Source organism: Rhinolophus sinicus, linkage group LG02 (assembly GCF_036562045.2).
Source record: "Rhinolophus sinicus isolate RSC01 linkage group LG02, ASM3656204v1, whole genome shotgun sequence".
Taxonomy (NCBI): domain Eukaryota; kingdom Metazoa; phylum Chordata; class Mammalia; order Chiroptera; family Rhinolophidae; genus Rhinolophus; species Rhinolophus sinicus.
This window is the reverse complement of record NC_133752.1, coordinates 111,281,841-111,308,511: the sequence shown is the minus strand read 5'-3', so window position 1 is coordinate 111,308,511 and position 26,671 is coordinate 111,281,841. Positions and strand designations below refer to the sequence as shown.

General features: G+C 39.1%; 1 protein-coding gene across 1 annotated transcript in view; it reads left to right on the top strand.

Moving 5' to 3' along the window:
- Positions 1-26,671, top strand: part of ADIPOR2 (adiponectin receptor 2) — a 63,584-nt gene that overhangs the window by 26,329 nt on the left and 10,584 nt on the right. The window contains exons 2-4 of the mRNA XM_019711300.2: positions 5,998-6,252; positions 21,544-21,663; positions 25,811-25,982. Of these exons, the coding sequence (XP_019566859.1) occupies positions 6,082-6,252; positions 21,544-21,663; positions 25,811-25,982 (463 nt within the window). The 5' untranslated portion in view covers positions 5,998-6,081. The remainder of the gene's footprint in view (positions 1-5,997; positions 6,253-21,543; positions 21,664-25,810; positions 25,983-26,671) is intronic.

The following is a 26,671-nucleotide window of genomic DNA, read 5'->3' as shown; positions in this document are numbered from 1 at the left end:
GCCGGAACTGTGTACCTTTGACTATCTTTGTTACTTGCCCCGCCCCCCATGCCCCATGGATATACTTTCCTGTTTCTTTGCATGCCTCCTAAGTTTTTCTTGGCTATTGGACATTTTAGGTAATACATTGTAGTAACTCTGTATACTGGCACCCCTCCTTCAGGGCTTGTTATTGCTATTTGTTAATTTGTTTAGTGACTGATTGTATTGTGGTAGTAAAGTCTGTTTCCCCTCTAGGGGGTAGTATCCACTTTCTGATATTGTTCCTCTGGGAGGTACAGTTTTGGATATGCCCTTAGTCACTGTGGGATGGTCATGTTTTTGGCTGGGCTTTCTTGCTCTGTTTTCCCTTGCCACACCCAGCTGTTAAACTCCAATAATTGCCAGCTGATTGCGGTATTGAGTTTAAGAAAGCTCTGGGCTATAAATTGTTCTGTAGACTAATACCACCGAATTCTGGCTACTTTGAAGGAATAGTTTCTGAGGTTAGTGTTTAATTTTTGTTGTGACACCAGGAGGGCTCCTACCAGCCATTTTATTCCCTGGTACTTTTCTGCAAACTAACCTGCTGAAAGTTTAGCTTGTATCTTGGTTCTCTCCCAATTGCCTCTCACCGCAGCATCCACTGTTCTTTAGGCTTGAGTTTATTCACCCTGTGTTGCAAATAAAGTCAAGTCCTTTGGGAAGAGATTGGATGCCACAGCTCCCACCCCCTCTTCTTCCCCTAGGCAAAAATCTCTGAACCAGGGCCCTAGAGATGTGGGGATGGGGACAGTGACAAGTTTCTTTGAGTGACAGCTCCACTCAAGGAGATGAGTGCTTGGTGAGGCAGTGGGCAGTGGCCTCAGGTCCTCTGCTTGCTTCTCCCGATAATAGAACCACCAGCTCATGAACGGGGTCAGGAATGATCAGCACCCTGGAATTCTCAGCTCCCTGGTTAGGGATGCGCCTCAGTTCCACAAGTGGGGCTGATAGGAAGAAGGGAGCCCCTACTTCTAAACTGCTCATTTGGTCTTAGCCTTAGCAGAACGGGAAGTCCTGACATACTGTTCCTGCAGGGAAGCGATGCCTCCATCTGAGTGCTTGGGTCAGGGAGCCCCGTTTCTGGCTGCCAGGGTCTGGTGTGGAGTCCTGAGCCTTGGAGTTGGGAGGGCGCTGGGAGCAAGAGACACATCTCATTCTAATACCACACACTCTTGCCTTTCTTACTGAATTTTCATAGACACTCTTGAATGTTCACTTTTAAGACTGTTTCCAGAGACTTTTTTTTTTAAATTTATTGGGGTGACAATTGTTAGTAAAATTACATAGATTTCAGGTGTACAGAGACTTATAAATAATTAAAAAAAATAGTTTTCATCAATTTCACTGAGGGAGCTGGGTCAGCAAGCTCCTCACACTGTCATAGCAGAAGTCATTCTCCTGTTAACTGTTTTTTATTTTAGCTGTTTGGAGTAGGTTTGTAGTGATAGGTCATTGTGATTTTAATTTGCATTTCCCTAACAGCAAATGATGTTGAACCTATTTTCTTGTGATTATTTGCCATCTGTATATCCTCTGTTGGTGAAATGTCTGTTCATGTCGTTTGTTCATTTTCTAATTGGAGTATTAGTTTTTTTACTATTGAATTTTGAGGGTTTTTTTTTTTGAGAGTTCTTTATATAGTTTAGATAATAGTCATTTGTTGGGTGTGTGATTTACAAATATTTCTCTGTCTGCAACTTGTCTTTTTAACTTCTTAGAGTGTTTCACAGTAAAGTTAATTTTGATGAAGTCCAATTTATCATTTTCCCTATGTGGATCATGCTTTTGGTGTAAAGTGTCAGTACTCTTTGCGTAGCTCTAGATCCTGAAGATTTTCTCCTATGTTTTTAATAAAAGTTTTATAGTTTCGCATTTTACATTCAAGTCCATGATTTTCGTATAGGACGTGGGGTTCAGGTGGTGGTGGTGGTGGTGGTGGTGGAGGTGGCGGTGGTGGTTCTTCTTTTTCTTTTTCTTCCTCTACATGCTATGGATGTTCAGTTGTTCCAGCCCCATTTGCTTCTTTTTTTCATGTTTATAAAGTAAGGGCTGGGCATATTTGTGTGTGTTGTTTGGTTCTGTCTTCTGTTCTGTCAGTCTGTGTGTCTTTTCCTGTGCTGATACCACATCGTCTTGTCTACTGTAGTTATGTAATAGGCCTTCATGTTAGATGGAGGGATTCTTTCCACTTCATCATTTTTCAAGATTGTTTTAGCTTTTCTGGGCCTGGGCCTCCCATATAAATGTTAGAATGAACTTGTCTTTATCTATAAAAATCCTTGCTAATGTCTTGGAATTGCTTTAAACCTATAGAATAATTTGGGAAGAATTGACATCTTTATTATATTAAGTCTTTCAGTCCATGAATATATGTTGCTATTTGTTTAGATCTTTGATTTCTTTCATTAGCATTTTTGTAATTTTCAGCACACAGATTCTATACATATTTTAAGTGTATACTTAATTATTTAAATTTATTTGGAGTAATTGTAAATGGTATTGTTTTAAATTTGTTTCCACATGTTTATTGTTACTATGTAGAAATGTGAGTGATATTCAAGTGTTCCCTGTTCTGTTGACCTTGCTGAACTCACTTAATAGTCATAGGAGTTTTTATAGATAATTTTAAGGTTTGTTTTGAAGTGTTTCATCTCCCCCCCCCCATTGTGAAGTATTAGTTTCTTCCATAACAAACAAATATTGTGGGCTTTTTGGATGAAGGCTGTTGATATTCATATATTAATTTTATACCTAATCACTTTGATGAATTTTCTTGTTGTGATGTTTTTTTTTCCCAGTTGATTCTTTTGGATGTTATAGCTAAAGTGTCATATATTCTGTAAATATTACAGTTTTGTACGCCTCATTTTTTCCTTTTGTTTAATTATCTAAAACCTCCAGGACAGAGTTAAATAATGGTGATAAAGGACATCCTTACCTTACTGATAACTTTACCTTAGACTCTTAGAATTGATTGCTCTGGATTTCAGTGCATTGCATCCTAGTAGGAATTCATTTTATCATTATCATTAGAGAGAATGCAGATAAACTAAAATATATAGTAAATTACAGTTCTCCCCTGTGTTCTGGGATTGGGGTGTTTTTTTTTGTTAAATCTTTGGGAAACTGAGGGTTGACATGCTTTTCCCTTAAACAAGTCTGTTGAAACTAAAATACATTGAAAGGCCTTCCTGCTTTAGTATATGTAAAATGGTGAATATAATTCAGTTTGTTTGATTGAAGATTTTACAGTGCTTTGTTTTTGTTCATTCTTCTTTTATTGTACTTGTAAATTTAGAAAACGTTGATAGGACTATATGAGTATGTTGATCACAGGCCTTTCCTGGAAATTAATTTTTTAAATTTCTTTTTATCTTAAGGAGAACCTTTTACAAATTCTTTGGGAAAATTTTAATTTCTTGTCATTTGCTTTTTGTTTCTAACGGAGCATTCCATTTGCATTCTCGTAAGTGAGCAACACTCCTCCACACACAGCTCCTGCCTACGAGAAAGTTCAGTGTGGTCCTATTTCAAGGCTACTTTGCAGAGCGCTTTATTCTATTTGCTACTTTGGAGATTCTGATTCTCTAGTTTACTTGCCATGTAAATCAAATGGCTTTAGGGTTTTCCACGTAAGAAACGTCCAAACCTGTAGAGAATTTTTATGAGTTTATTTAAGCAAAATTGGTGACAGTTGCAGGGAAGCAAGATCTCAGATACCCCAGAAAATGACATTTTTAAAAATACCTTTAGAATTAAGGAGGAAACTGAAAGATAAAGATTATGTGAAGGTGGGAGAAAGCAAGCTACAGGATAGTTAACAAGGTTACGTGCTCTTTGAGAGGTCTGGAAAAGAGAATTACTTCTGGCATTTCAAAGGTGTATTAACCAGGGGTGGCCGGTTAGCTCAGTTAGAGCGTGGTGCTGATAACACCAAGGTTGATGGTTCGATCCCCGTATGGGCCACTGTGAGCTCTGCCCTCCTTAAAAATAAATAAATAAATAAATAAATAAATAAATAAATAAATAAATAAATAAAAATACTATCTTGTGTTAACCTGGATGCACAGAAACGATGGACAGGGCTGCCTGAGGCAAATATAAACCTCTTACTGCAGGAGTTATATGCCTGTGGCGTGACTCCCCACCATGGCCTGCCCAGATAGGAATTTATGATCATATTACCCTGTGAAGTTACTTTCCATCACTAGACTTGTCAGTTTTATTACAGCACCCCTTCCCTTTTGGGTCCACAGGTTCAAGGTCCCCCCCCCCCCCAGTCTTAATTTTTTTGAGTAGAAAGCATGTGAACTTCACGAGGGCCAGAAAGATCTGGGTATAAATCCCAGCCTGCTCCTCTTCACAGACTGATAGCCTTGAATAAGTTACTTGATCTCTGAGCCTCACTTTCTACATCTGTAAAATGGGAAGTAAAATACCTCAGAAAGCTATATGTAAGGATTATGTGAGATCCCACATGTAAATTCTGTGGTACAGAATTTAACTTTGTAGAGCCACAATAAATGTTAGCACCCTCTTCGCTGAAACAAAAAGAAATGGTGTGTGTGAAATAGCTTTGTGAGCGGTGAGTAGATGGGTAGATATCATTGGCATTGTTTCCTCTTTCAGAATTGGGTATTAATAGCATAGTTTATAATCTCAGTATTTATTATAATACATTTTCTCAGGCCCTTATGTGATATGCACGTGCCAGGTTTGGTAATCTTTAAAGTTTTGTGTGTGTTATTGCTCCAAAAATGTTTGAAAACCGTTAGGGAAATCCTGCAGCAAACTCACATGATTTATGAAACTAAGACTCATTCTTAGTTTAATTAGAATTCTTGGGCTAATTAATTCTTAGTGTTGTGTGCCCATATATGTGAACACTAAATACACCTTTTGTCTTCTTTTATGGTATCCAGGCCCTCCCACTTTGCCCTGCTCTTTTCCCCTAGTAAGAACTTTGAATCTCATGGGATTTATGAGCATAACATGTACCCTGGCTTCTTCCTGTTTTAGTATTTCTAGTTGGATTGCCTGTGATAATCACCTTATTTGGGTATGGAACTAAATGTCTAAAATAAGCTTTTGTGCTATGAGTTACGAGATAGAAGGTCAAGGACTTGAAATATTGAACTTCTAGGGAACTTACTGCCGTCCAGTTTAGAGAGAGAGTGATGATTTGTGAAAGTGTTTTTACCACTTAAGAACATTTGAATATCTATCAAATATTAAACATTTACGTGCATAGCACTTTCTGGGAACTCACAGGGATGTAAAAGTGTGCTCTGGTCCTGAGTTTCTATTGAAATGTCAGACATTAAACAGTTTAAATGCAAAGCATTACCAATAATATAGGCTATATAAGTCAGAGATTTTGTCCTATTTATTTCATGCAAAGTATGGTGAATTTTGGTTTCTTCACCTGTGAAGTAGAAATGAAAATACCCTATTGGGTCATTATGATGTTTAAATGAGATTGGATATGTAAAACCCAGCTATAATGCGTAAAATCCACCTATATTCTTTCTGCAGTTAGGTATGTTTATAATTGAAAAAGCAATATGTGGTATATGGCAAAAATATGCAGGTAGAACAAAATGAAAAGTAAATTTTTTTTCTCACTCCAGACCCTAGGTTTATTTCCTACACATTTTCCTACCAAGAGCACAATTTTGAATATTTTCAAATAATTATTCTGTGTACATATACGATTATACATCTATGTAATATAGTATATATACTATATAATATATACATGTTGTCTTAACCCTGACCTTTTCATTTAAAAATAGATTTGACAGTCTTTTCTATCAGTAAATACAGGGTTTTTTATACATCATTATTTTGTTATTAATGAGTGCCGAGTATTTTATTATTTGAGTGTTATAATAGTGTAAACTGTGTCTCCCCCCAGCACTTGTTTAATGTGTTTATTTAAAATATGTTAATTTAAAACCTTCCTCTTCTTAGGGTCATCTCTCTCCTGAAAGCCCATCCTCCCAGAAAGAAGGGACAGAAAGACAGCCCTCTCTGTAAGAAAGGCTTGTGTATCCCATGAATGAGACAGCGGAAAACCGCCTGGAGTGGAGCAGGACTCCAGAGCCCGACATACGGCTCAGAAAAGGACACCAACTTGATGGCACTAGGACGGGTGACAATGACAACCACCAAGGAGACTTGGCGCCCATTTTAGAGGCGTCTGTTCTCTCTTGCCATCATAAAAAAGTAAGTTGAAGTGGCAGGATGGTAAACAAAAATTTAAAACAAAAATTTCTGAGACTGTGGCTGGAGAGAGGTGGGGTTTTGAAAAGGAACCTTGAGCACGTTTGTAGTTTTTGTTTAATATAATTTGAAGTCTCGTATTCTTAAGTCAGCTAGGTATTATTTGATTTCATAGTTAGGCCTTTTCTGTTGACACTTAAAATCATACCTAATGTGCTTTATCTTGTTGAGCCAGGAAATGGGTCCTGTAGCGCTTTAGTGACGACATTGAAACCAAAGGGCAGCTGAGTCCGGGGCGCGCTCCCTGTGCTGCTCCACACAGGAGGTGGGCTGCGCTGCGGGGTAAGCGTTATATGTCAGAGCGCTGTGTGCGGTCGGAGCACCGGTGGGCTGAGAAGGCAGTGGTTCACACCTTCAAAACTGCCATAACATTCTCAGACCGGCTTGGGGTATTTAAGGGAAAATCTGGGCGTTCCTCTAAAGGCTATGTGAGGGTCCCTGGGGTCTGCATGGAGCCTTCTCTGTGACAGTGTGGCTCTCCGGTGGCGTCAGCACAGCAACCCAGGAACAATGATGGGAGTAGCCTGGAAAGAATGCTAGACCATAGAGATTGTGATCAGTAAGCCTAAGGGTATTAATCATAAGTTTCAGGGTGATTTTCTAAAATTGGGAACCTCTGGGGTGGCCGGTTAGCTCAGTCGGTGAGAGCATGGTGCTGGTAGCACTAAGGTCACCGGTTCAATCCCCGCATGGGCCACTGTGAGCTGCACCCTCCTTAAAAAAAATAAATAAATAAAATAAAACTGGGAACTGGGTGGGATGTTCTAAGCCTCTATTATGGGGGTTCCAACCGGGGCTTCCTTCAACAATATAAATGATAATTTATATTTTTGGACAAATTCTGTTTACATGCTGGAACTACTGCAGATATGGTTTATCTCTAGTGCATACCTTGGAATTCAGTACAGTTCTGGAAACAGACGGTAGATTTTAAACTCTCCTTTCACATCTCAGAGAAAAGAGCAGCTTTTAAGTTATTCACAACTGTACCTAGAGAGAGCAAAGGTCTAAATACCTGTGAATAGCACCCGAAAGTCATTGGTGTAGATGTTTTGCTATGTGCTTTGGAACCTTGAAATTACTTAGCATGTGTTCAATGTTGTGGCTCTAGTACAGTGTTTCCCACACTGTAGGTGGTCCCCACTAGTGGTCTGTGAAATTATCTTTGGTACTACAAGCAGTGTTTAAAAAATTAAACAGTAGAAAGAATAAAGATTATTGTGCTAAATGCATATAATGTACATTTAAATAAATTATGTTATTTGATGAAATTGTTTAGTTTCATACAGATATGCAGAGGGTACCACTGTATACACATTTTAAGAAAGGAAAACTGTATTAAAATTTGTAATACTCAATATATACCGATAACAAAAGATGAATACAAATCATGTTTGACTTCTGCAATTACAAGAGGTGCTCAAAGTGGTTACCATCAGCGTCCAGACACTTCTGATTACGGCAAACTACTGCTTGAGCAACGTTGACCAAAGTGTCCATTTGTATACATTTTTTTGGCACCCCCGGGGTATTTGAGCTATGCTTTGGAAGTAGAATTGACACAGTTTGCTGATGGATTGGATGTGATGGTTAAGGGAGAAAGAAGGGAGAAGAATGACTCTGAGGTATGATGTGACTAGTTGGATTGATGGAGGGATGGTACTGTGTTTTGAGATGGGAAACACCAGAGAGAATGAATTGGAAGATGAAGCAGTTCAGCTCAGCTGGGGGGAATCAAGAGTTTGCTTTGGGCCATGTTAAATATGAAATACCTGTGAGACAGCTTAGTGGGTATGTCAGGAAGGTAGTTGGGTGTAAGCGTGGTATTCCAGAGAGGTCTGTGCTGGAGATAATCACTTACAAAGTAGCCTCAATATAGATGATATTTAAAACTATTGAAATGGTTAAGAGGGGAAGATTGAAGAGAGACAGATAGGAGAAGGGCCCTAGGACCCTGCCTGAAGAGCACCAACCAGCAGCATTCACTGGGCATTTCAAGGAGAGAAAGCAAGTAGAGGAAGCTAAGAAAGAGAAGCCTGTGAGATAGGAGGAAATGTAATATCACAAAATGCAAGGAGTATGTCAAGAAGGAGGGGAGGGGGCTGTAGTTTGTGTCTAGTGTTGCTAAAAGGTCAAGGAGGAAAAGGAGAGAAGAGTGACCATTGGTCTGGCAACATGGTGGTCACTGGTGAACTTAGCGAGACCTATTTTGGTAGCGAGGTGGAAACAGAAGCCACTGGAGTAGCTCACATTGTGAATACCGGGTGCAAGTGTTCATGGCTGTGTAGGAAGCAGTTTCTTCTCTGTCATAGAAAAGCTGTTTCAGACGAGTGAACGGTTTCCAAGTGTGTTTCCAATGTGCTGAAATTCTTAGAACTTTCTGGTTTCCATGCAGAATCATAACAATTAGACTTGCATAAAACCTTCAATGTTTTGCTCATTCCTTCTTAAATGAGGACATTTTGTAGTCTACTGATGGCAAATGTATAGATGTAAGTATTTATTTTGGGAGTATTTTTGGATTACAAGCAGAATACTTGCTAAGACTAAAAGTGGAGGGTGTCAAGGCTGAGTATTTTCTAAGTCTAGATTTGTGGACAGTCTTTCCTGGATTTTGGGGGCTTGTGCTGGGAATCCATGCTTTGCTTGCTTTTCCTGGTGTTTTAAATATCAAAATGTTAATTATGAATTATAAAACAACTACCTTCAGTGCACATGTTCTGGTAACTTTTGATCTCTAAAAATGTTCATAATATGCATATTAAATAATATTAAAATTAAAAAGCAGAAGATAAAATTGTACTTAATATAATTTATAGACGTATAGACTGAAATTTAGAGTTATGTAATAGTTAAATGTTAGTGTACCGGAAAAGCTCTTTTCCGGTTAGTTAACCTTGGCTGCAGGAATGACTGCGCTGAAAGCCCAGTCACTCACAGTAGACATTACGCGAGGGCTGTAGGTCAGATGTGGTTGTTCTCAGTGGCTGTTCTGTTGCAGATCAGCTCCACGTGTTGTCTCGTTCTGGGACCCATGCTGAAGGAGGCTGCCTGGGATGTGTTCTCACGGCAGATTGCAAAATCCCCAGAGAACAAGCCACATGACACATTTGGATTTAAAGTTTTTTGTTTTTTTTTTTAATTTATTGGGGTGACAATTGTTAGTAAAATTACATAGATTTCAGGTGTACAATTCTGTATTACATTATCTATAAATCCCATTGTGTGTTCACCACCCAGAGTCAGTTCTCCTTCCATCACCATATATTTGATGCATTTAAAGTTTTTGCTCATATGTGGTGTGTTATACCTGCTTACCTTCCATTGGACAAAGTAGTCAAGTGGCTGGGTCCAAAGACACCAACCTGGAGGGGAATTGTGTTGCTCTGTGAGTAAATAATTGAGAATGTTAATAATATATAATTAGCAACAATTTCTAAAGGAAAAAAAGCATTCCCTACCCCAGGATCTTTACACAGGTTATTATACTTCATGTAATAAATTCTCGGTGCTGAGTTTGATGCTGGTTGTTCCCCAAAGCATATTGGGTCATTTAAGCAATGAAAGCTTTTCTTCTGCTTCCTCTGGTTCTTCCTTGGCCTGTCCTCTCTATTCATTGCAACTTCTGTTCTACATTTAATCTATATACAGTACTGTCCCCTTGCTGCTGATTTCAGGGTTTTTAGTGTAGAATAATCACGGGAGCTAGAAAAGAAGGGGATAGAGTTAAAAAAAACTGCAATTTTGAGACCAAAATTAAAGACATAGTATTAATTTCATCAAGTGACTTGAAGAGTTCCATATACTGATTTTTTGTTTGTTTTTAGAGAAAGGATTCATTTCTTCTAATTTGCAGTTTTGAAGTAGAACTATCTGAACTGTTAGCAAGTAGAGTGTATCCTTCTAAATGATTCTAGTAATGCCTTAAATTTGTATGTAGCACTTTCATAGATACTATCTCATTTGCTTCTCAAAACTGCACTCTGAAATAGGAAGAACAGATACCTCTTTTTGAAAGTGGGTGAAAGTAGGATTTAGAAAGCTTAGAGTATTTGTGTAAGGTCACGTGGCTAAATGAGGCCATGTGCTAAATCTCCTGACTGCTCTTTCTGCCGAACAGAGCTGCCTCTGTGACACTTGGCACCAGACTGACTTCATGTTTCTCAATTCCAAACCCTGCCCCTGGGGGTTCATGTTGAGCCCAGAGGTTAGATTCAACCATTGGTACTTGTTTTTCGGAGGAATTGTAGCACACCTCATTTTCTGGTAAGCCAGGTTAATTTTGCTTCTTAGATACATTCTAACCTTCTAATGGATTTTCTGTTTATTTTGAAAGTAAATAAACCCAATGTAGCTTGGTGAAGTCCTTCACATTTCTAATGGTTTTGCATCATTTTCTTTGAGTATTTTTTCCCCTCTTTTTAAGATAGAGAACTGAACTAGGTTGCATAGGCTTTTAGAATAATATGGTGGTTTCCTTAGGCTCTCTAGTTGCATTAAATGCCAGTTGTGCATGGGATAAAAGTGTAATAGGAAAGGCAACAGGGATGTCTTTTTAAAATTATAACAAATTAAGTGAAATTTTGCATTTGTAAAAATAAGGTTTAAAGGTAGTTAGTTACCAGCAGGTTCCTTTAAGTCAGTGAATCTATTAGGAGTTTATTATCTGATCACCTGTGGCCCTTTAAAGAAGCTAAGTACAAATGTGAGAATTTCATTCCAGACCTCCTGAACCAGAATCTTTGGATCCTGGACATACGTATTTTTTTAAAGCTTCACAAGATGAATATGTTCATTCTTGTTTAATAACAAGTGCCTACAGTAATTAGTTCTGTTTTATTTAAAACGGTTAAAATATTAAAAACTTCCTGTGGGGGCAGAGCCCCAGAAAGTAGTTTCCAGGCTCTCGGCCTCACATAGACAGGTGCTGGCTCAGGTAGTAAATGGCCATCAACTGTGATTGCATGGCCATCAGCTGTGGCTAGTTGGCCGTCAGCTGTAACCAGTGAGCCTTGGCCACTAATATAACTGCTGTGGCTACGCTAGCAGAGGGAAGAGAAGAAGAATGGGGGCTAGCAAGAGGATGGCGGCTGGGCTGGCAAGCGTGGATGGCGGTTTGCGGACAGTGTGGATCCAGCCTCCAGTGAGAGTATAGTGCCGCCAGAGAGAATATAGTGGTATGACTCCCCTGCCTATGGCTCCGTGGGTGTTCCTTTTTGGCCTCACCATGTCCTGCGTTCTTGTATGGGGAGCGGGAGCAGAGACCCCGCAGGCCGCCCCCCACGACAAATGGCGCAGCGAGCAGGGTCTCCTGCACGACACTTCCCAGACACATGCTTTACAAAGGACACAGCAGGATTTTGGGTTCAGAGAGACCTGGATTTGAATCCCTGATCTCTCCTACGTCATCATTTCCCAGCTTTTTTTTTGTGTGGGAGGGTCCTTACAAGAAGGAACAACAAAAACCTTATTGAAGTATAATAAGCACACAGAAAAGTGCACATGTCATAAGTGGATACTGTGCCGGTTGGACACACCTGTGTAACCCACACTCCCAGAGGTCCCCCAACCCCCACACACAGCCTCCCGGTAGTCACTGCCTATTCTTCTCTCCCAAAGGTAACCATTATCCTGATTTCCAGTGGCACAGAGTGGTTTCGTCTGGTTTTGTTTATATAAAGTACCGTTCAGTACATACTCTTGTGAGTTTTTTCACATTTGTGAAATTGATGTGTTTACTTAGTGTAGCTGGAGATTGTTCATTTTCATAGCTCTATAGTATTTCTTTGTTTGACATTTGTACCACATTTCATTCTATTGTTGCTATATACCTGGAGTAAAATTGCTGGGCTAGAAATGACTCCTTTCCTCCTTTAAATATGAGAAACATTTAGCAGATTCCCGGCATGATAGTCCTATTTTTAATATTAGTTTGAAAAAATACTTGATCGAAATTAACTATGAATTTAGTTCATCTTGATTTGTATTTTGTAAATCCCTACAGCACCTGCCATGTTTCCCCAAAAATAAGACCTAGCCGGACAATCAGCTCTCGTGTGTCTTTTGGAGCAAAAATTAATATAAGACCTGGTCTTATTTTACTGTTACTATTATAGTAAAATAAGACCGGGTCTTATATTAATTTTTGACGCATTAGAGCTAATTGTCCGGTTAAGTCTTATTTCCTGGGAAACATGGTACATGTATTTAAAAAATAGTAGCACCTACATGTAAGATAATCTCATTAGGTTGGGAACCAAGGTACTACTTAGAGTTATGTAGCTTCCTTTTAGCTTCAATTTCTTCATTTACCGCACTTCATCTGGATTTCCACGCTATAAATTGGAGCTAGAAACACTCTTTTCAGAAGGTTGTTGTGAGGATTTGATTTTTAATTCATAAACGCAGTTAGTACAGTGTCTAACATGTCGTTACTACACAATAAATAGTAATTCTATTGCCCTGTCCTTCCTTTGTCATAGTACTCAGCTGGTGTAATGCAGTAAATCCTGGGAAACACATCCTAAACTTGCCCATGTATCTCAGCCACCCTGGACTTCAACAATATTTTCACAAAGGTGACTTCTAAAACCATCATCTTAGTACTGGCCTCTTTATTAATTGGACCTTTAACTGTTCCAAATTAAACTAATTTAGCCCACTCCCCGCCCCTACCAGCTTTTCCTTCTGACTTCCTAATTTCTGTTAGATAGTGCCAACTGTCTTTTAGGTCCCCAAACTGGGTTCCTAGAATGTCAGTGTCCACCTGACCACAAGTCATTTGCTTTAGTAGATGCACACATGCGTTTGTTCTTTCTGCAGATGGCTTTAGTTTCTTTACCGTGTGCTGGCATTATAGGAATACAGAGATAAGACATGTTTTTTACCCGTAAGCAGCTTACAGTCTAGTTGGAAAGACAGACAAATACGAGTACATTTGTGGTACTGGGTGCCTGTATGCACAGGGTACGTTGGGAGCAGCTCTTCTGCAGGTGGGGATCTGGGGAGGCAGAACTGGAGTTTCAGAGTTGGCCAAGAGAAAGGCAAGAGCAGATGTGAAGACTCAGAAGTAAGATAACATGATGCTTTCAGAGAATCGTGGTAATAATAATAGCTAACATGGACTGAGTATACATTGGGATATGCTGGTGTCTTAACCTATAAAATGTTCAGCGTAGCTAAAATAAACAATCAAGGGTACAAGGAAATAGAGGATTTGGTAGCAAGTAAACCTAGACCATTGGGGCCTGAAACCCAGATCTCTAGACTCCCCGTCCAATATTCTTCCATCGTCCAAAATTCTTTTGAAATGTGTAATGTGTGTTGGTTGAAGTCAATAGGCCATTGCTTCTATGCCTCTGAATCTAAAGCTTCGGCTCTTTTAACTATGTTCGCTGGAGTTTATAAGTTAAGCATTTTGTAAGCTTCTTCAGACAAAACATAAAAGAGGCGTTTTAAAACAGGTTACCCTTATCCTTAGTTTTATGGCTTTACTTCACATCTGAGTTTTCAAGGTGTTAAGTCGAATAAAGAGAGCAGCCTTTGTGGTTGTCCCACTTTTTCTCTGCTCCAGATTCTTCATAAACGGGGGATTAGGATCCAACTTTTATTCGTTCAGCCTAGGAATTATTCTGTTGAACTGATTTATTTTAACCAAACATATATAAGAATGCCACTATTAGTTCATCATAAGAAAGCTAATTTATTAATAGACTCCTGCCTGCCAATCACTTCATTTTCTTTTCTTGAGGAAGTCTTAGGAAATTCAGTTAATATTAGAGAGAGTTGCTGTGTGAAAGTAAAAAAAAAAGGATGATTAAAAAAAAAAAAGCTTTTATTTATTTTAAGTGTGTTTTTTCAGGACCCATCAGCTCTAAGTTAGGTAGTTGTTTCAATCTAGTTGTGGAGTGTGCAGCTCACACTGGCTCATGTGGGGATCGAATCGGCAACCCCAGTGCTGTGAGCATTGTGCTCTAACCAACTGAGCTAAACAACCGCCCGTAAAACAGATGATTTTAAAAGATCTTTTCCATCAAGCTTTGATAGAGATAACTACGTTAAGTCCTCACTTAACGTCATTGATAGATTCTGCTACTTTAAGTGAAATGACGTGTAATGAAACCAATTTTATTATAAGCTAATTGATATAAACAAGAGTTACGTTCCTGCAGCATCTCATCAACATTATAATGAAATGACATTATTCGAGGACCTCCTGTGTTGTGTACAGGCTGAGTATGTTTCTAGGAAGGCCAAAATGAATGTTCATAAAGACTAGATATTATATTTATTCCATTGGACGAGAGCACGGTCATCAATGCTTACTCTTTCAGTTGTTTTTTTGTAGACATCTTAATTTTCACTAACCCTTGTGTTGGTATTTGTTAGCTATATTAGCTTGCAAATGCCTTTACTACACATTTCAGATTTCTAAATTTAAGACTGGATTCAACCTGTCACCTCTCCAAAAAGACCATCAGAATAAGCTGGTGCTCAAACTAAGCCAAGTTTATTATGCAGTAAGAGTGAGCATTGCCCTGAGTGAGTCCTAGTGGTGTTTAGAAAGGAGAGGTTATAGATGGAGATTTACAGGGTTTTGGGGTCGGGGTTCTAGTGGTTTAAGGCAGGTCTTTCAGTACAGAGAACAGATTGGCATTGGCCAGAAGTCAGTGATAGGATAGTTTAGGATTGGTGGAGTGAGTGTTAGAGCAGAGTTTGATAAGTGAGCAGGTTTGTGCAAATAGTAGATGTTTAGCATGATCCTTGACTAATCATGTCACTTCTTTGAAAGTCTATCCGTGACTGGTTATTGAACATGTTCTTCATTTAGTGTACAAGACAGGAGTGTATAGTTGTGTTGCTTTCCAGTAATAAACCTATGTAGCTTTTTATAAAAGTAATCAAAAGAGGGATAAAGATAAAAGTGAAGCAAAGATGTGAAAAAGATAATGCTGGAAGTTAAAAGTCAAATCCACCATAAATGGAATTGTAGAAGACATAGCCAATTGTGGGAATGTTGACGCTGCCACCATGGAGTGATTTTAGATTTTCAGCCAGAGGAACTTAGGAACAAGTATGCAGGAAAACTTGGCAACATAAATGAGTAGTGTTTTTGACAAAAAAGGATGAAGATGTCCAGAAGAAAAGTGATGCAGGCAAAAATGTCAAATTAAAGGAACTCAAAAATATTTCATGACACTGAAAGTGCAAAGAATAAAATGTTGAAAGCTGATTCAAACTTAGGAGTCTGACAGTTTGCCAAGGCACAGGAAAGATGCCCACTTGGTATTGGGAGTCACACAAGAAGGCGCAAGCGCTGTTCCAGTTACTCTTGGCAAGGTTTTTATGAATAAATAAGTAACTTTTAAAATATACCATACTATGTAAATACTAATTTTACTATTTTTTAATTTCCCTGTACATTTAAAATTGGCAGTTTTTAGTTTTGACAAAATTTTTTAAGCTCATGGAATAGTCATTTGGTTAAGATTGTTTTACGTGATGTGGGCTTGCGCAGTCATTTTTACTATCCTGCATTACCGTGCAAAGCAAGGTCTGCCTGTATGTGTTGTGGTTTTTTTGTCCAAATGTCTATTACCTACAAAATCAGGCAGTTTCATAACTAGGAAGCAGTACAAATAGAAAGAATAGAGTCTGAACTTTGGAATTATGTGGACTTCAGTTGAACTTCTGACTGGCATTTTCTAATTGTGTGACCTTGAACAAATCCCATACCCTCAGGTTCCTCTAAAATGGTACTGCTCAGTGAATACTTTAAAATGTTTTGAATGAATGCTGACCAGGTAGCCCTGACACGAGTAACCACTTATTAGTAAATAGCTCACTTATTTATTAGCACCCTTCACAGTGAAGTATCTGATAAAATATTTCTTTCTGATGTAAACACATAATACTGGGCCGTGGCATATATAATTTGAAGTGTGTAGACCCTCTCTTGTCATTTCTTTAGATCAGTTTCTCAACCACTGTAGTCATTTGGCTAGATAGTTATTTGTTGTGGGAACTGTCCTTTGCACTGTATGATGTTTAATAGCATCCTGGCCCCTCCTACAAGATAACCAGCAGCATTCCCCACACTTGCAACAAGTAAAAATGACCCCACAATTGACAGATGTTGGGAGGGGGCATGCAAAAATTGCTCCTAGTTGAGAACAACTCCTTTAGACTTTTAAAGTCTTTTCTTAATTTATTTCTCTCCTTTCCTGTTTCCCTTACTTAGTGTGGTCTTTTCTGTTGCCAAGTAGTTTTTAAATGCACATTTAATAATGCTCAGCTTGCTCCGCCTTTGTTATCATTTCAATGCTCACCTTTGCCTTCCAGATAAAGCCTAAAGCCCCTTAGTATCAGAAGCCTTTAAGGGGCTGGTTCCTACCCAACTGCACCTCCATTACTCCCCACATCCTAGTTTTTAAAAAACATTTTATTGGGATAATTTAAAAATACCCAAATCTTAAATGTATAGCACAGTGACACTACATATGTGTGACCACCACACGGATCAATATTCAGGCTATTTCCATCACTCAGAACTTCTCTTAGGCCCCTTTGCACAGTAAGTAATCCCTCTCCATCTCACCTCAGGTTACCATTGTTCTGACTTCTCCCAGGATAGTTTTACTTGTTGCTGAACTGACTACGGAATCATACGCTACACACATTATTCATGATCGGCTTCTTTCACTCAGCATGATTTTGCTACTTAACCATGCTGCCTGTGTGTCAGTAGTTTTTTTTTTTTTTTTTTTTTTTTACAGTTTTTTGTGTGTTGTTTTTTTACAGAGGAGTATTCCATTTTATATTATATATATGTATGTATATGTATATGTATCACACTTGTTTATTTTCTTGATAAGCAATTGAGCTGATTTTGGTTTTTGACTATTCTGAATAATGCTCCTATGGACCTCTTTACCTTCCTTCCTAAATTATTTTCTTAGTATGGTAAAATATATAACAAAATTTGCCCTTCTAAAATATATAACATAAAATTTGCCATTCTCACCACTTTTAAGTTGGTGAGCACTAATTCAGTGGCACGAATTACATTCTCAGTGTTGTGCAACCATTACCACTATTTACATTTTCATCTCCCCAAACAGAAACTCTGTACCTATTAAGGAATAGCTTTCATTCCCTCCTCCTTCCAGCCCAGCCCTTGTGAACTTCTAATGTACGTTCTGTCTCTATGAATTTGTCTGTTCTAGGTATTTCATAGGAGTGGAGTTGTACAATATTTGCCCTTTGTATGTGGCACAGTTCATTTAGCATAGTGTTTTCAAGGGTTCATCCATGTGGCGGTACATGTCAGAACTTCATTCCTTTTTATGACTGCGTAATATTCTATTGTATGTATACGACACATTTTATTTATCTGTTGTGTCATGCTTTTTCTTTCCTCTGTGCTTTTGGGTACTTGCTATTACCTTTACCTGTCTTGCCTTTCCCCTCTCCTGTCTGACTCTTGAATATATTTTTCAGGGCTTGGTTCAGATGTTACCTTTCTAGAAAACTTCCCAACACTGCCAGAGTTAAGTGTTTTCTCTATTTGCATCTAACCTTTTTCATACTGTTCACCAGCTCATTGCCTTAGTTACTTACATGTCATCTCCACTAGGTTGTGATACCTGCTTTAATGTTCTCAGTACCTGGTCCAGCATTATTATAATAAACACCATCATTTATGTGTTGCTTTCTGAGTCCTAAGCCCTATGATAGATTTTTTATGTATTATCTTTGATCCTTAAAACAGATGTGCAGTGTAGGTACAGTATTGTAAAATCCTTGCACAGATGAGGAAACTAATGCCTAGAGAGATTGTGTGAAATCTTGTCAGAGATTACAGAATTTATCAGTAGGCAATATTTATGTAGCATCAGACTCACTCTTAATTTGTCACGGCAAGCCACCTTTTCCTACAAAATGTTTGAGTAAATGAATAAACAGTATTTTGGCCCCTGGCTGCTGTTGGATCCAGACCATACATCCTATATTCTGGATGTACTTCTGTTTTCTTTCAACACACATGTATTAGCTCTGCTGAAGACACAAAGCTGTTCTTTCCCCAACAGCAGTGTCATTGTCGTCCCCGTCCCCCCCCCCACCCATGACTGGGAAGTTGAACCATTCACCTCTTTGCTGTAGACCTGTGTGGTGGGGAGGCGCCCCCTCTCGTTTCCTCAGCGACGTCTGTGATGTTAGCTTAGGCGTGTGGATGCCCTTTCTCGGGCTAGTGAGGCTGGCTGACCTTTTCCTGTCAGCAGTCCTCTGTGGATCCAGTTGCATTCACCTGGTATAGTCCAGAGTAACTGCTTGTAAGTATCCCAAAACTAACAGGTTTTACTTAGTTAGTACAGGAAACATTTAACTGTAGTGCTGTTTATGTGCTTATCTGTTGTTCTGTGGGAAATGCTGACACAATTTATTTGTACAAGAATTAAGATTAAATCCTTTTTTTTCCTCTGTGAAGAATCAGATGCATGTTAAACATGCATAAATATTTGAACCATTTTATATTCCATCTATAAATTTATATTTTATACTTTAAAATCAGTCTGCTAATCAGTCAAGCTGTTGTCTATTTTTCAGTTTTCATGGAATTTTATCATTTTTATTTTATATTTAATTAGGCACAATCCCGTTTAATTTTTTATTGAAAATCTTTTAAAACATTAATTTAGCCATTGTGTAAATATATAAAATATTGCACTGAGCTGTTCTGAGGGCCATGAGGAAGAAGGCAAACATAGACACTTAAAATCTAGTTTAGGAAATGATACACTAAAAATGTAGGATTCTCTTAAACATTAAATGAGACAGTATTTGTCAATACAACAAGAGCTGTAATCAGAGATTATATTAGTTGTCCAGTAAAGGGTACAGACTTTTAAGTGCTAAAGAAGTTCAGGAGAGGTAGTTGCTATGGGTTAGGTAGGGCGTACATTCTCTGGTGAAAATTACTTCTCATTTGCAGGGAGTGAAAAACTCTTCAATAATGTAATGCTTTGTAACCCTCCAAAGGGCCACGGCACATAAACAGATATATGTGTATCTGTGTTATTACAATTTTATGGGGACGGGAGAAGCAGTCCAAAAATGTTGGGGATGTAGAGGGGGGAAGGTGGCAACCATGAAAGAAAGGTTGAGGAAAGCTAGGCTGGGTAGTTAAGGAAGATTTTTAAATAAGAAATATGATGGGATGGGCATTGGAGGATAGATAAGTAAGTTTTAGGTAAGTAGAGAAGAGGGGAGGTGTTTTATTGGTAAGAGTGTAGAGAAGCAAGTTGAAGATAGTTTTCTTGGAGAACGTAATTTATAAAAAACTGAGGTTGGGTGTGTAGCATGTCTCACATGTTGCTTGATAGCCTTTAGTTGTTTAGTTGTCTTGAAAAGTGAAGAGTAGGAAAATCAAATCTTAGGATCTTTTTTTTTTTTTTAATAGATTTTATTGGGGAAGGGGAACAGGACTTTATTGGGGAACAGTGTGTACTTCCAGGCCTTTTTTCCAGGTCAAGTTGTTGTCCTTTCAATCTTAGTTGTGGAGGGCGCAGCTCAGCTCCAGGTCCAGTTGCCATTTTCTAGTTTCAGGGGGCACAGCCCACCATCCCTTGCGGGAGTCGAACCGGCAACCTTGTGGTTGAGAGGATGCATTCCAACCAACTGAGCCATCCAGGAGCTTCGGGGCAGTTCAGCTCAAGCTGCCGTGTTCAATCTTAGTTGCAGCGTCCCCTGGAGTGCCTTGCGGGACTCCACCATCCCTTGCGGGACTCAAGGAATTGAACTGGCAACCTTGTGGTTGAGAGGATACACTTCAACCAACTAAGCCATCCGGGAGGCAGCTCAGCTCAAGGTGCTGTGTTCAATCTTAGTTGCAGGGGGCGCTGCCCACCATCCCTTGTGGGACTTGAGGAGTTGAACTGGCAACCTTGTGGTTGAGAGCCCACTGGCCCATGTTGGAATCGAACCGGCAGACTTCAGAGTTAGGAGCATGGAACTCTAACCGCCTGAGCCACCGGGCCGGCCCGGATCTTTTTAAACATGTTTAAATTCAGGTGTTGTGGTCGATTACCTGTTGCCTCTGCATCTTCATCCTTTTCAGGTAGTTTCTGATGAGAGGTGGAGCGTCAGTTCATCATGCAGTCATGAGTGATGCTGTTTATCTAGCAGACTCTTCGTTAGAAATGGAATTACAGTTCTCTCGTGATGTCATTATGCACAGAATAGTAAATAAGTAATAAATAAAATTATTTACAGAATCACAGAACTTTAGAGAATGGAGAAGACTGTAGAGATGGTTTAGTTTAAACTCCTCCTTTTAGATAGAGATGAGAAAATTGAAGCTCAGAAAGGTTGAGAGACCTATATAAAGTCTCATCGATATTAGTTACGACTTGGATCTCCTGACTTCTATCTAGTCCACTGTCCTTCTCACAGTGTCATTCTGTCTAAACTAATGTGAAACTTGATCTGGAAACAAATGGTAATATTAGTGATTTATCCCCTAAGGTCTAACCAGATTGTCATATTTCCTTAAAGAATGTGGAAAGACAATGGGTGCTGGAGTTTTTTACTTTTCTGCGTTACTTGTTTTAACCTTGGGCAACTTATTTAACCTCTTTGCCTAATGTTCTTTATATGTTAAATTAGATAACTTATCTAATAAGGGGGTTGTCAGGTATAAAGCCCTTTCCTTTGTGCTTCACATAGTTTAAGAATTTAGTAAATTTTTTTCTTTTCCCCTAGAGCACTGACCACATTGTATTATGATTATTCATTTTATAACCAAGCGGGATTCTTCAGTGATTCCTGAACTTTACATATTTAATTATATTATATAGTCTATGAATATAATTCTTTTAAAAAAATAATTTTTAATTACAGTTGACACATTATTTTATCATGTACAACATTCATGAATATAATTCTTAAAAAACAAACAATTTAGTCGACCCCAGGAATTTGCTACTGAAACAAATATAGGAATGCTGTTGTTACAGTTCATTTGTCTATCAGAAAAGAAGTGAGTAACTATTCTTTGTGTTTTAATATTCTTAATTCTATAATAAACTGACTTTACTTCCTATATTGTTACTTGTCTTGGGCCTTGTTTTGACCTTAAGAGAATTTCATTATAATTTTTCCAGGAAAGTGTATCTGTTGATTGTTCCATGTGGCTCCTGATCTCTATCCCTGATTGTTGCTCTAATTGCCTTGCAGAGACCTGAGGAACACGAGCCCAATGATGAAGCCTGTCAGGAGGAGGAAGGGTTTATGGGTATGTCCCCTCTCTTACAAGCCCATCATGCTATGGAGCGAATGGAGGAGTTTGTGTGTAAGGTAAGATGGCAGTTTCTTGTCATTTCCATGCTGTGTGATTAGCCCTCTCAAGCAGAAACCTTTAAGGACAGTGGCAGTACCTTACCCTTTGGTTTGCATTGGGGATAATCTGTGGGAAAACAGAGACAGGAGCAATATCATGATTTTAACCCTGTTCGAGGCATAATGCATTTGCCTGCAGCAGCCATGATGTTTTGGGGAAGCTAGAACATCCAACTGGGAAACAAGTCTTTCCTGAAGTATGTTAACAGACTAGAGATCTTACTGATCGTTTAGATAAGACAGGATGAACAAGATTGGGTGTGGTTGATGCCTGGAGATACTAAAATGCCGTCTCCAAGTCCCTTGAATCTATTCTGCTGTTTGACTGTGGTGGCAAATGTGCTACTCTTTCTTGGGGCCCTAGGGGTAATCAGAGTGCTCTTTAGATAGAAATTTCCCAGTTTTCATGCATGTCTAGTATTTTCAGTTTAACTGGTATATTTTCTGTCTCTAAGATTTTTCTTCCAATTCATTATCTGATTCGTTAGGACCTACTGTGGGGATAATTGGGGTTGCTTGCTTAGAGAAAATAGTCAGGGACACTAGTAAATTTATAATAATTTGCTTAATCTGATCATTCAGGGCCCTGGCAGGTATGATCTAAAGTCAACATAAGTCTGTTAATGTGTATATAAATTCATGTATTAAACATTTCTGGTGAACTCTTGATGATTTAGAGAGAAATTTTTGTGACTCAGCTTTTTCATGGGTTTTATGAAACCAAGACTTCATACATGTAGTCTTAGATCCTGAAAACTAAACTTAGGTGTTTTTGCATTCACAGTGACACTAGAAATAATCGGGGCCAATTAACTTAGAATGCTATACTTTGGACCAGAGGATGAGAAGAGAACATTATAATCTGAATACGATTTATTCCTTCCAAGATAAAGGGATGGGCGGGAGAGTGGCGGGGGAGGGGTATAAACATTTGTGGGTTTACTTAGAAGCCCAGGAAATTTTAATCAGTGTTTGAAAATTGGTGAAGAAAAAGTCAAGCAAAACACTAGATCCATTCTAGTGATGGCTGACTCAGGAGAATTAGCGCAGAAGGATACAAAAGATTTATTTTTTTCAAAAAGCAAGCTTGGTGTTAAATCTCTCAAAGTTGAGCATTTAGTGTCGGGGCCATTAGGGATTTTTAATATTTATGTATCAGTGGGGTACTGTAGCTAACTTGACTGCCGTTTTGTTCTCTTTCTGAACTAAGAGTAAAGAATAAAACAACTTTCAGTTTAACAGCTAATGGCAGAATAAATAGGGCTTTTTTTTCCCTGCAAACTATGATTTACTGAGGAAAAATGAGTGGGACACAAATATTGATAAACCATTCGCTTATCATCCCCTAGCAGTTTGTGCATGAGAACAAAAGGAAGAGGCGTCATGTTACACGGTGTTCTCTGGGGCTGCTCTCCCTGCCTGGCTATGAAAACCGTACTTGAAAACTAACCATGTCCAGTGACATGAGGATTCTGTTTCTGGTTTGGAAACAAGTAAACAGAGACAGTTTAAAATGGAGTGTCCTGTGGCCTTGCTGGTGTACTTTTCCTTTAAGAAAAGCTTTTCTTCTAGGAATAGGGGAAATCAAAACATTTTAGTCTTTATAGAGTGTCCAAGTTTGATCGTGGTCTCTTTTTTAAACAGTGTTTCTCCAGGGCCCATCAGCTCCAAGTCAGTTGTCCTTCAGTCTAGTTGTGGAGCTCTGTTTTCAATCTTAGTTGCCAGGGGTGCAGCCCACCATCCTGTGTGGGAATTGAACCGGCCACCCTGTTATTCAGAGCTTGCGTTCTAACCAGCTGAGCCATCTGGCTGCCCCTTGATCTCTTTTTTTTATTCAGCCTTCAGTTGCTGTTATTTCACCAGCATAGCCTGGCCCATATAGAAATAGGAGGTGTACTGTTTTTTAAAAAAGTGTTTTGTGCATTATATGGTCTAATACAAACCCAGTGGACCATTGCTAAGATGTTTGATTTAGGCAGGTTCTTTGTCAAGCTTATAAATCCACCTCTTCGTCCAAGCTGTGATCTGCTCTTTTTCCCCAGGTGGTAAGGATTCCTGTTAGAGTTGGCATTTGGCTGACTGCAAGTAGAGAATGAGGGTGCATTGTCTATTGAATATAACACTAATTCTGTATAATTAATTAGAAAGTACAACTCCCTGGCTCAGATTTTAGGCCACTAGAATGCTTAGACCCCTAGAAACAGTGAGGGGAATCACCCTGACATTACCTGTGCATATAGCTAGTAAGAAACTAGTTCTCTGTTCTCTGGGACTAGGGAAGGGGAGCACGCGAGCCTTCTGTCTGTGGTAACAGTACGTAGCTGAGCTGTGGTTGCCCACTGCGCGCCGCCGGGAGTGTGTAAGGACCGATGTGTCTTCCTCTTCCTCTCAGAAAATAAAATTCTCCCAAAGGAAAACTGAGCTGCAACATCTTGTAAGGTTAATCTCCTTTTAAGGTAACTGTCCTTTTAAACCTCACCAGGTTTCAATTAGATAAAAGAAATTGAGTATCTTGGTGTCTGTCTCTCTCTCTCCACAGTCCTATAGGAAGATGTCAGACAGCTGTTTGTACAAGTGGTGGTCATGTTAGCGGTAGGCATTACAAATCTAGTCTTTCGGCATTATTTTATTTTATTGGATATTAGGGACAAGCATAGAACGGCCAGAGGAGCACCCATAACCACAGGCCTCAGGTTTTGAGTTGGAAGGTGAGGAGGGAATGGGGGGATGGGTTAGAGAGAGTGGGTGAATTTTAAGAGAGTATTAAGAGGGCCATTTCTGTTCTTAAATTTAGTCCTCCCTTTGGAGTTACACATAGAACTGTCAGGAAGGATTCAGGAGAGCAAAGAATAGGAAAGTGTTGTGGACAGAAGGAATGGGCACAGTAGCTGGTAGCTCGCCGGGAATCTCTGTGAAGCACAGCAGAGACAGAACCCCGTTTGTGTGGCCAGCCATGTTGTTTGTCACAGGAACCCTGAGGAGCGCAGGGTAGGGTCAGTGAAGCTGAAGCCTGTAGGCCCACCGTGTGCCTGGTAGTTTTCCTTCCGTCTTTCTGGCTAGCAGGAGCAAGTTAGTGTAGGATTAGTTAGTGATCCTTGTGGTGTCAACTCTCTGCTGAGAGACTTAAAAGAAGCAGAGTACGGAGGTTGACAAACTTGCTGAGGAAGGGATACCAAACTCCTGCTCTGCTCCCTTTTCCTTTAGAGTCTGATGGGGGGAGGGACAATGAGGAAAAGGTAGAAAATGGGGGTGAGGGCAAAGGGGCTTGAAGGGCAGCGAAGGCTTAGCTTCCTTGCCATCTCACCAGTACCAGGAGGGGGTATTAGCCACAGATTCTCCAGTAGCCTCTGGGTCCATCAGGGTTAACCACCTGTGGGTGGAGGCTGGCCTTCGCTAACTCATTCATGAAGTCCTTTGGGTCATTCTGTTTGCTCCTCATAACTTTCTTACAAAGTAATTGAAGCACTATTATCCTCATTTTATAAATGAGGAAACTGGCTTGGTGATTTTGTGACTCAAGCTCGTTCAACTAGTTAATGACAGATCCAAGGTTTTCTGACTCCTACACTCTTTCTTTCCTGCTTAATGTTTGCTGTGGTAGGACGAGAAGAGAGTAAAGGGAGGAGGAGAGATTTTAGCAAAAGGCACAAAAGTATGATTCTGTGTACTTTTTCCACCCATAGGAATGTTAAGTTTAAAAATGGTCGTATTTAATATCAAAGGGATTTCTCAGAGGTAAAGTCTATTGTGAAGGATAAAGAAGGGGAGTCTGTGGATGAGACTCTGGACTCCTCACCCCACTTTTAGCCAGACTGAAACAAGTTGGAAATCACTCTCAAGGGCATGCTCTATAAGTTCACTTGCCTGTTGTCCCTTTTACTAAGAAAAGTTCTCATTTAAAACATATCTTTTTTGATCAATCTGTTTTTTTAAAAACTCAGAATATAGGATGTTATACATTTTGAATGTGTTTGTCTTTCTAAAAGTAAATTATATTTCTCATAAGAAGATGTAAGAGATTGTGATAAGAGATTGTTATTTGGTACCCGAGTAGCTAAACCGACAATTAAAGCCCCCAAGGTATTTGGTAACGTTCTTCTTCCAGGTTTGGGAAGGTCGATGGCGAGTAATCCCTCATGACGTGCTCCCAGACTGGCTCAAGGATAACGACTTCCTCCTACACGGACACCGGCCCCCAATGCCTTCTTTCCGGGCCTGTTTCAAGAGCATTTTCAGAATACATACGGAGACAGGCAACATCTGGACACATCTCTTAGGTATGTGATATCCATGGTGGAATGAGTTGGTCATTCTCTTTATTTCCCATAAAGTTGGTGGTAAAGATGGAAGTTTAAAGTGTATTTGGGATTTGCCCTTTTGATTTCTGAATTTCTAATGATGCAGTTTCACTGATTTACTCTGTGGTTATCCTAGTTCGCAGTATGATTTTATTATAGCTAAGTCATATTTTTCTCTACTAGGTTTTCAGACAGTGTCTGAATGAGGTCAAGGGAAAGGTGCCATACAAAATGTGGTATAATATGGTCAGGAACAGTGAGGGGAAGGTAGTTATTTATTTAACAGAAGTAAGCTGGTTTTTCAAAGTCGTTACTTAGGATATTCATAATTTCAGTTTGGCTTGAAGTAGAATGTGATGTGTAATATTTTTTTCCATCACGATTGTATATTAAAGAAGGAATATAATGAGGGAAAGAATAATCTTTTCAACAAATGGTACTGGGGGAAACTGAATAGCTACATGTTAAAGAATGAAATGGACTTCTACCTCACACTATATAAAAATATACCAAATGAATCAAAGACCTAATCATAAAGAATTAAAACTATAAAACGATTAGGAGAAAACATAGATATAAATCTTTGTGACCTTGGGTTAGGTTACAGTTTCTTAGAACTGACATATGCAACCAAATGAAAAATGGATAAATTGGGACTTCATTAAAAT